At 43.6% G+C, this 10,507-nt stretch overlaps 1 protein-coding gene and 1 non-coding gene across 2 annotated transcripts in view; one reads left to right on the top strand and one right to left on the bottom strand.

Annotated features, from left to right (window-relative positions):
• Positions 1-3,137: 3,137 nt before the first annotated feature.
• trnaa-agc (transfer RNA alanine (anticodon AGC)) lies at positions 3,138-3,210 on the bottom strand. The gene has a single exon. It is a non-coding gene; the product is annotated as a tRNA-Ala (tRNA).
• A 687-nt stretch (positions 3,211-3,897) lies between these two features.
• dock11 (dedicator of cytokinesis 11) overlaps positions 3,898-10,507 on the top strand; it is a 52,280-nt gene continuing 45,670 nt past the window's right edge. Inside the window, 1 exon segment of the mRNA XM_060035904.1 lies at positions 3,898-4,188. Coding sequence (XP_059891887.1) covers positions 4,087-4,188 — 102 coding nt within the window. The 5' untranslated portion in view covers positions 3,898-4,086.

The following is a 10,507-nucleotide window of genomic DNA, read 5'->3' as shown; positions in this document are numbered from 1 at the left end:
TTTCGTTGTCAACCTCGTGCAATATTTTGTTGTATTTAGGGGTCTGAGCAGCAAAGCTGCTTGGCCCCTATTGTTTCTGTAACGTCTTTTTTTCCCCCCTCAAATTCTGTAAAAGTCATACTGCAGCCAATACCTTAAGTCAAAAACTCTTGAAATGTTCAGGTATGGTTACCAATAACCCCCTCTACCGATAAACCCAAATTTGTGATACTGCATCCAAAGGTGGCGCTATTGTAAAAAATCATGAATTAGGCTTATTTCTCCTCACCAGATTTACCAGGGCCCAGTTTCCCGAAAACGATGGATCTTCGCTCTTTCGATCATTCTCACGATGGATACCTGAACGCGCATTCGCTTCACTCACGACGTTCGTAGGATTGTACCTGTCCACTGACAAGGTGCTGAAACGGGCTATGACGCAGGGTAGACGCAGGAATGTCGCAGGAAAATGGGGTTAAAAAGGGTTAAAATATCTCCCCATCAAGGCCAACCGCAGAGTAGCCTACAAAAAGAATGGATTGCAATAATATCAATGCTAAAGATATTAAAACACAATTGATTAGGCCGAGGCCGACATATATATCCGTCCTAATCCTGAACGCACTGTGCATACATTTATTCACGGCATTTCCCCCCCTGTAATAATTCCATATTGCAGAAATCCAAAATAGCTTGTGTGACAACTACATTTATCTTAATGTGCTGATTTTTTAAACATATTTTGCGCAGCAAGAGAGCCGACTTTATCTTATTCCGCATAAGGTAGCATTGATTGACGGTGGGGGGAGACCGTACCTGAATTTCGATGGGGGGTGGGGGGGTAGGATTGCTAAGCGACGTCAACGTCTTTGGCTAACTACTTCTCTGCTGATCAACGCTACGTATGGTAAGTAACTAATTAATTGTAAAAAAAACCACTTTGCTAAGGTAATTTTTCGTTTGGCAAGTAGCCGTTCATATCGAAAATAAGCCCTTTCAGGTCGTAGCACCTCCGTTTCGCGTTGGTGTCCGGTTCGCCCTGTCAGGGCTTATTTTCCCGATAATGACCGGCGTTCTATTGTCCCACTTAACGTCAATATTTCTCTGCATGTGGAAGGGAAAATAGCTTTTTTTGTAATTACAATATTATGCTGCTGCTCAGCTCCCACTGACTCCCACTCGAACCCTGGCTATAGGTCTTTCTACACTGCCGAGCCGGTTCGGTTGCAGCTTGGCACGCCCGGCGATTTCACCTTCTTATCTCAAGTTTCCTGTGTAAAATCGAGGTGGTCAAATCCCCCGTTCGTCACGGCGCGGGGTTTCTTGGTTCACTGGGGAAGGCGGGGCTGTGCACGGAGTCTCTGACCTCTTTAGAATAATTGGTAGGCTATTATTGCATACTCCCGAATGTTTTCATTTTTTTTATGAATGAAGACACCCGCATGCAATAATGAGTTCACTCTAGTAGGCTAACGGTGGTCTTAGCGTCCTACGAGTACCCTGGAGCACTCGTTAGCTACGAGCGTTTTCACGACGTTCGTTACCAACGATGCTTTCGGGAAACGGTGTGAAAACTCTACGATGCTCGTACGACGCACTTCACGATCCAAGGCTAACGATGCTTTCGGAAAACGGCCCTGGACTCAAAATTCTTTCAGAATACCAATCTCTAAAATCAGACGCATTTATAAAAACCTTATGCCCTAAAAAATGTAAACTTTCCCCACAATTTCATATTAAAGCTAAACATGATAAAAAGATTCACAGGCTACAAAAATAATCAAAAAATCGCCACATAAAATCTTTAGACCAAGCCTCACAAAAATCATCGAACAGAATTTGTTTTACTTAGTTCCATTTGAGAAATTTTGGCCAATAAAGTTGGGGCAGTTAGCCCATTTTTCTTATACGACCATTTTGTTATTGTATAAAAAAAAACATACGACTATAATTAGTTGGATGTCCCATACCCCCCACCACTAATAAAGCCAAATTGTGGTACTGCACCCTAAGGTGGAGCTATTTAAAAAAATTATGAACTAGCCTTATTTCTCCTTACGAGATTGACCTGGAATCAAAATTCTTTCATCATATTTATCTCTAAAATCAGATGCATCTTTTTAACCCTGGTCTTCTGCTCTAACATTTGTTACTTTTCCCACAATTTCGTAGAAAAGCCAAACGTCCACAGTCTCAACCCATTTTATCATATGACCATTTTGTTATTCTATAATATACGGCTATCTTTAGGTGGATACCATTAACAGTGCAAATTTTCAGATCTCTACTCTTTTAAGAAAGCCCTTAATTCTCTTGTGAAATGTGTGCTTGGAGTTTACTTGATGTGTGCTTATCAATCGACATTTTCATAATGTGAATGAGGCTTCATGCAGTTCAGGTATGTCCATGGTTCAACAGGATGATGCCGTGTACTGGTGATCCTTAGGTTGAAAGTTCGAATCCTGATTAGAGCATTATGAAGAAGCTGACCATGACATTCTGTCATCGCCACTCATTTAAGAAACACAACATTGAATAGCACCTGAAATTCATCAGGCATTCAACATTCCGGCTCATTCGTTTCCAAGAATCTGTCTGCCAAGACACAGCATGGCACTAAGTAAGGGGAACATCTCTGTTAACCATTTTTCCTTCATAATTAACTCTGTCATGTTTATATTTCTTCCGTTAGTGTTCTTGACTACAAATGTTTAATTTCCTCAGAATTCCGGTATATGCTTTGAAGAAAGTCCTTAATTCACTTGAAAAATGTGTGCTTTGAGTTTTCTTGATGTTGTGTGCTTATCAATAGACATTATATTATTATTTATTGTTATATTTCTAATTCTTTTTCAACAGCTTGCTATCTAGCAAACTAAAACTAAACTAAAAACTCAAAGGAAAGTTGAACGTAATGTAGTAGATAACGATTAAAAGTTGAACAAGTAAACATAACAATAGTTAACTGTTAAGTTAAAAAAAAAGAATCATGTATACGATATTGTTCTTGTCGTTCTGGGTACAATGGTTGGCGGGTCTCTTTTTTTCGTGAAGATGAAACTGAACTGGAAACACCATAAAAATAGTCGAATTAATGGACATAGCTCTGCATACATTGGTTTGCTTACGGTTAAAACGTTACATACAAAAAAAAAGATTGGAGGATGCGGGCATCGATCCCGCTACTTCTCGCATGCTAAGCGAGCGCTCTACCATCTGAGCTAATCCCCCGTCCGAATACAACGTGGTGTCATTTTTATTTTGTCATGTTTCTTTTATTTGAATATTGTATTATATATTCTTTTTTTATATTTAGGTTTACCTTAATAAAATCTTAAACAGCCAAATATGATTAATTACAGGCCATTGTATTCAACGGGGGGGGGGTTCAACGGGGAATGTGTCGTCGTTAGTGACCGGTAGGTGGCAGCATTTATTTTAAGGAAATGCGTAGCCAGTCAATTTGCGCCTTTATAGGTCCATGTGTGGCACCCCATTTACGTCTGCAATGGCGTCCCACTCAAATATTCAGCCTATAACCCATTAGTTCAATTCATTTGATATGCTACTCCGTAGGCAAACTGTAGAAAACACTAAATACAATCTAAATAATTTGTCATTAATTTGATTATTATCCGTATCTGCAATAAAAACATTATCATACAAAATAAAACATTTCAATTCATTTTTATCCTGACCTAAATGTATTTAGATAATAATGTCATCAATTTAACTCGCCGTCCCTTCCCGGTCCACAAGAGGGCGTCAGGCGACAACATGACCATCTACCAGTAAACGGCTCGCGCAATGAGATGCCGGGGGGCTCGCGCCTCTCCGCTCATCTCACAGAAGCAGAAGAAGCCCCGCCTTAAACAAGAGAACCACTGGCTGTGGCGGCTACCGGTTCAGCTCCTCCTCCTCCTCCACCACCACCTCCTCCTCCAGCCAACAGCCTCCACCACCAGCACCACTTTGCATCTGGCAGCAGGAGGGAAGCCCCACATCTGGCTGTCACTGTAGCGCTCGTGCACCGCGGCATGTCCCTACTCACCACACTGGACACAGGAATAGGGTATTTTTTTGTTTCAAGACAAGGCTACACGAACAATGTCCGAGGTACGGAAATTCACCAAGCGGCTCAGCAAGCCGGGCACGGCGGCGGAGGTCCGGCAGAGTGTGTCAGAGGCGGTTAGGACGTCCGTGATAGTGGTGAGTAATACAGGGACTGGTTGGTGATAATGTGGGCTAGCTCGCCTTATGGAGACCACCGTTTGGCCAGACGCGTGGCAGACCCCACAATGGACGGTTATATGGATTTCCCACGTTTTTAATTTCCTTGAAAGAGTATTTTCTAGCCTACTTTGACCCCGTTTTTAATAGAGCGTGGCGGTCGTTGAGGTAACGTCCCTCCGGCTCTCTTCAGAATGTGCCCCGGTAACGTTTTCCACCGATGTGCCCCCAATGCGCCACCGCAAACGGTCAAGAATGAATTGCCCTAAAACGTGTGTTGTACACATCACTACTGCCTACCTGTGTTTATTACGTGTTGGCGAATTGTATCCTTAGCGACCCAGCTCTCGTACTGAAGCCGACTTGAGTGTGTGCTCTGCGGTGTGACATTGTCTACCAGGCTCACATGGTGTTTCCAGTGCGTGTTCTCCTTTTGTGTGTGCTGGTGGAAAAAAGAGAGCAGCGCACATGCCAACCGGACAGCTGCACCGCGGATTCTGTCATTTACTTGCTGGAGCTTTCTGCTGGATTTGGCATGCTGAAAAATGCTTGCAAAATCAATGCACAAATTGATGCTGCATATTGATTTTGACTTCCTTTGTTGCATATTATTAACAATGGTAGGACCGTGTAATAGTTTTAACAGACTGATAATGGGGAGATTTGTCTAGGCTGCTTTCGTTAATACGCGTTTACAGCGGAAATGCCTATTAAGCAATTGTGGGCTTCAAAACGGTCATGTGCAGGAGCGTGTTCTCCTTGACGGTGCCAACGTGTACAGCGATGACGTTTTGCTACTACTTCCGGTGTTGTCATGACCACTGGCATCACTGGATTGAATGTTTTTCAATAATTGTCATATCCTTTGTTATTACTAACGCCTATGGCATCAGAGTCACATCTCAACTCTTTGTCCATTCTGCATGATTACCATTCTGCATAATTGCCCCACATTACTTAATTCAACCCATAAACTAGGAAAAACAATGGTGGAACTTTCCAAATAATTTTGGCGGAATGTTCTGCCTTAGCAAGTCATCCTTGGAGTCTTATGATCATCATATTGCATAATGGGCCAAAGAAGGAGTTACCAGCATCACAATCTTGTGATAAACACGCATTTGTGTGCGTGTGTGTGTTTTCGTGTGCGTGTGTGCGTTTGTGTGTTTATGTGCGTGTGTGTCTTCATGTGCGTGCTCTTCTGGCCACTAATCCCTTGGGTAATGGTCGGCATGGTAACAGAGAACAAGCCCTGTGTGTTGTAGAGGTTGTGAACCCTGTGTCTCTCTCACATGGGGATTCCCTCCGGCATGTAGCGGCCATACGTCCTCAAATGGATGTGAATGTAGGTTTCTGTGTGAATGGAGGTCAATCGTGAACCGTGTGGGTCCTCATTGTGTCTGGGTGTCCCCCGGTATGGATGTCACTTTGTTTTGCGTGTGTGAAGGAAGCATCCATCTTAAATAGTGGATCCTCACACTGTTGTTATTCTGTAACCAGTAGTACACATGGTAGTTCACGTTTTAAGTTAAACCTCCTCGGTTGTCTTGTCTTTATCTATGCCTCGCTACTGCTTATCTATTGTGGGTTGTTCAGTCCAATTTCCGAGGTACTGAGAATATGGGAAAAGAGGTTGAAAGAAGTTTCCAACCGAAGAGGATGCAACATGTCTGGCACATCACTTTGCAGGAACAACTTTTGGTCTTCATCTGCAAAGGCAAAATGAAAGCTTTGATTGCTAATCTAATGGGCCTGTTCGAGGCAAGGTGTCACAAACTGCAAAAAGTTGCAGTTTGTGGGGTTAGACTGAGGACACTGGATGGGTGCCCATTTTTGTGCGTCTGTGTGTGTGCATAGCATAGTTGTGTGTGTTACTTCGATTGGTCTTATGCACATGTGCAAATGCTCATCAATCGTCCGACTGTGTGTGTGTGCGTGTGTGTGTGTGCGTGTGTGTGTGTGTTGGTGTCAGTTTCTTTACTTATTTCATGTGTGTGCTGTGTCGCAGTCAGGGGTCTTATGTAGTGTGGCTTGCGCTCCCCTCCCCATGGTGGGAACAAAAACAGGGCACACACATCTGGGAAAGACATCAACCTCCTAGCATGCCCCTCCCTCCCTTCCTCAATCCCTCCCTCCCTCCTGCCAGACGCACATTGTGAGGTCAGGATGAGGTTGTGAGGGGGTCATGATGAGGTTACGATCAGCAGTGAGGGGTCATGTAGGGAAAGGTGGTTGGGGCAGGAAGTGGGTTATTGAAAGATGTTGCCATGCAGGTGAGATTATTGCAATGATACAGCATGACTTTAGAGAGAAAGGCCATGCCCTCCACGTCATTTCCTCTCTCCGTTTCTCTCTCTCTCTCTCTCTCTCTCTCTCTCTCTCTCTCTCTCTCTCTCTCTCTCTCTCTCTCTCTCTCTCTCTCTCTCTCTCTCTCTCTCTCTCTCTCTCTCTGTCTCACAGACACACTCTCTCGCTGTATCCCTCTCTCTGTTTCTCTCTCTCTGTATCTCTTATTTCAGGTCAATTGAAAGAGGTTTATTGGCATGGGAAAACATTTACATTACTGAAGTACCAAATACTAAAATAGGATACCCTGGAAAATAGGATGCAAACATAACAAACCTGATGTCTCTCTTTCTCTCTCTCTAACTCCCTGTCGGTTTGTCTCTCTGACTCCCTGTTGGTTTGTCTCTCTGACTCCCTGTCGGTTTGTCTCTCTAGCTCCCTGTCGGTTTGTCTCTCTAACTCCCTTTCGGTTGATCTCTCTAGCTCCCTGTCGGTTTGTCTCTCTCCCTGTCTGGATTGGATTGCACTGGCTTGTGACCTTTTTTTTTATTCCATTTCCTGCATAACCGGAACTCACGAGACAGCCTCAGTCAGTGCTTCTCTATTCTCTATATCATTTTTTTCTCTCTCTCTCTCTCTCTCTCTCTCGCTCTCGCTCTCTCTCGCTCTCTCTACCTCTCTCTACCTCTATCTCTCATGCTTCGAGTCACTGCTGACGTTTGGCGGTTTGAATGTTGAAAACATCAGTATTGAATGTGGTTGTCATGTTGAGCTCAGCTGTTGGAGCACAGTATTAACATCGTCAAGGTTCACAGAGTTCAATTCCCATTCGGCCCCCCATGCTTACATTTGTATGTATGGGGGGCATATGCTGTAATGGTTAGGGTTGGTTGACTCCCAGCCGTAAAGATGCTGGCTTTGATCCTCCAAGTTCATAGATTACCTGCAAGAGTCAAAATAGTTACAACCAAATAGTTACATTTACATTCAGGGCATTTAGCAGACGTTTTATCCAAATCAAATATATTTTTCAGAAGAAAGAGAAATAATATATCGCTTTCGGTACAGTAAGGATGTTCATAGAAACAAGTCCCAAGCACTAATAATTGCTAGCTTAACCCATTCCCTGTATACAACAGGATAGCTAGGATAAGATGCCACACAATGCTAAGAAGTGCCAGGACGTACAACAGACAATAAGTACCTAAGAGGTGTTTTTTAGGAGAGTGAGGAGCTATTTGCTCTTTAATGACATTTATCTGAGGCTATGATCAAAGCCTCCATCAATTGAATATAACATTTCAATGCTGTCACTAGCTCTGAATTAGCATGGACTGCTCACCGGCTAGCCATTTGGTACAGGTCTCTGGATATGCCTTTTGTCACTAGAGATGCAGTGAATATATTCTCCCTTCCAATACCATTCTGTATATAGTGTCATTACACAGATACAGGAGAGTACCTATTGGTGAGGGGTTTGTTTTAGCTGTTAGAACAGAAAACGATATGATATGATGCCCTCTCTCTCTCTCTCTCTCTCTCTCTCTCTCTCTCTCTCTCTCTCTCTCTCTCTCTCTCTCTCTCTCTCTCTCTCTCTCTCTCTCTCTCTCTCTGTCCCTACATCTCCCACCATGATTTCCACTGAGGCAACACAAGCATAACAGAGGGTCTTAAGCACAACTGGACTGCTTCGCGCTCCACAAACACACACACACACACGTCACACACACACACACGTCACGCACACACATGCACACACGCACACACACACACACACACACACACACACACACACACACACACACACACACACACACACACACACACAGACACACAGACACACACACGTAATGGAATTATGAATGAGGACCAGGTGGAACACACTCCCACGGACGTTCTTACACAACAACACACATAAACATGCACTGAAAAGGGGTGTGTGTGCGTGAGGGGTCGAAGGGTCTCTCTCTGTGTATCGTGTATCTCTATCACACACACAGATTATTTGTAATGGTTTTCTAGGCTTTTATGGTTTGCTGCATGCAGGGGATAGGATAGGCCCATCTTGATTGAGGATGACTACCTCTGTGTCTACCTGTAGCCAATCAAACCTAGTTGCTACCTTTTGACATATTAAAGGGATTGAATCCTTGTAACGTTTGACACAGGAGATCAAAACATAGTACCTTTTGGCTGCGAGGTGCACACCTGAGTCCTTCCTCCATTATCCCGCCCATGAAGAGTGTACCAGGGGTTCGGGCTGGCGTGTTTGGCTGAGAGTGCGTTCTGCTAAGGCCAGCACATCAGCTGTCCCCACAAGGTGGTTCCCCACAATGCATGGCCTCCCCAGGCCCCGCAAGGGCGCCCCATGTCAACGAGGGGTCTGCCACACTTACAGGATTAGCCTGCCAGCTTCCCAGCTTATCTCCGGCTTGAAGGCATCGCAACTTTCTTAAGAATTAATTATCACCTCCCACCCCCCCCCCCCGGCACAAACACACACGCACGTACGCATAGCACCCACGTATGCATGCACGCACGCACACACACAAACGCACACATACACACACATACATACACACATACAACTACACGTACACACACGTGTACTGCAAGTACATACAGACCCACTCATAGCCGGTTCGGCCAACATAAAACGGGATGACCTAGTTGCGCTGTGCCTCCTTGGTTTCAGACTCGTTGGCGTTCCCCTGGCCCATATTGAAACGATTACCTCTTTATGGCACCTTAAGGACCAAATGGGGACTTGGCCGTTACTTTCAACACAAAATGCCCCGTTATCCACCTCTTCATTGGTGAATACTAACGACATAGGTTTTTTTCAATGCGCTGCCAGATATTAGCTATATAATAGTATTAAGATGTAAAACTAGAATTAACCTATGATTGTTATAATGTCTTAGTTTATTTGAACGTTTTGGAGACTCCACCAGCACCACTCCTCTCATAAGAATGAATGCAATTGAATTGTAAGAAGCTTGGTTCCCTGCATCGGCCACATCAAGTTATTATAGTATTATTGACTACACACAGTCTCTGCTGCCATCGGCTCATCCAAAATGATTTGATTAGCTCCTGTCATGATCCGTCCATTTGGCTGAGCTCTCTTCCACATCTCTTTCTTCTCTTGGTCTCTATCTTTCTCGGGACATTTTGTTTTTCCGGAAATTATTTTGTTGCTTCTTTTAGAAAATGTCACTCTTTGTTTTTGTGCGTGAACTTGAAGTGAACTTGTGTGACAGAGGGAGCCATGTTTAACTCTTTAAAATGTCAGGGACCAATTTACAAAGACCCGACAGCACCTCTCATTGATTGAATAACTGCATCACAGCTTAACTCAGTGTGTGTGAATAGACAGTAATAAGTGCTGAAATCGAAGGCAGTACCTGCGAAAGCCAAACATTGGCTGTACAGTAATCATTTGAGCCATGGACCCTTTTCACAGGCGTCATCGTAGGACAATCACAGGTGTCACTCATCACACTAATTATGGGCCTGCTGCTTTTATAAGAAATACATACATAGGGAGACGCCACATTGACCGCCGTATGTCAACAGTGCCACAATATTGGAGAGGCCAAGACTGGCTTGTAAACAAGTCAGCAAGGGAGCTGTGTTTTTTCCTGATAAAAAGCACTATGCTACATTTCTCAACCGATTACGATCAAGGAAAATAAGCCAAGTCCATGCCTACCTACGAGGTCAAGCATGGACTTGGAGTGGGTTTATTTGGAGCTAAAAAAGTGTTTCCAGTTAGGAAAAATCTAAATTGTTAGGTTATGCCCTGTAAATAAGTAAATGAAGAAGGGAGTGTGGTTTACATGAACTGTTACTTACACTAGAAAGTAATTAATTGTCTTCAGGAGCTGTACAAACTCACGTCGGTTTAACCATAGATCTGTCTTATTTTCCTTGGTTTATCCTTTTTGAGAGATCCCATTATTATGTATTTAAATTAATTAAAAAATATATTATTATTATTAAAAATGAT

Source organism: Gadus macrocephalus, chromosome 17 (assembly GCF_031168955.1).
Source record: "Gadus macrocephalus chromosome 17, ASM3116895v1".
In the NCBI taxonomy this organism is placed as follows: Eukaryota; Metazoa; Chordata; class Actinopteri; order Gadiformes; family Gadidae; genus Gadus; species Gadus macrocephalus.
This window is presented reverse-complemented; position numbering and strand designations above follow the sequence as displayed.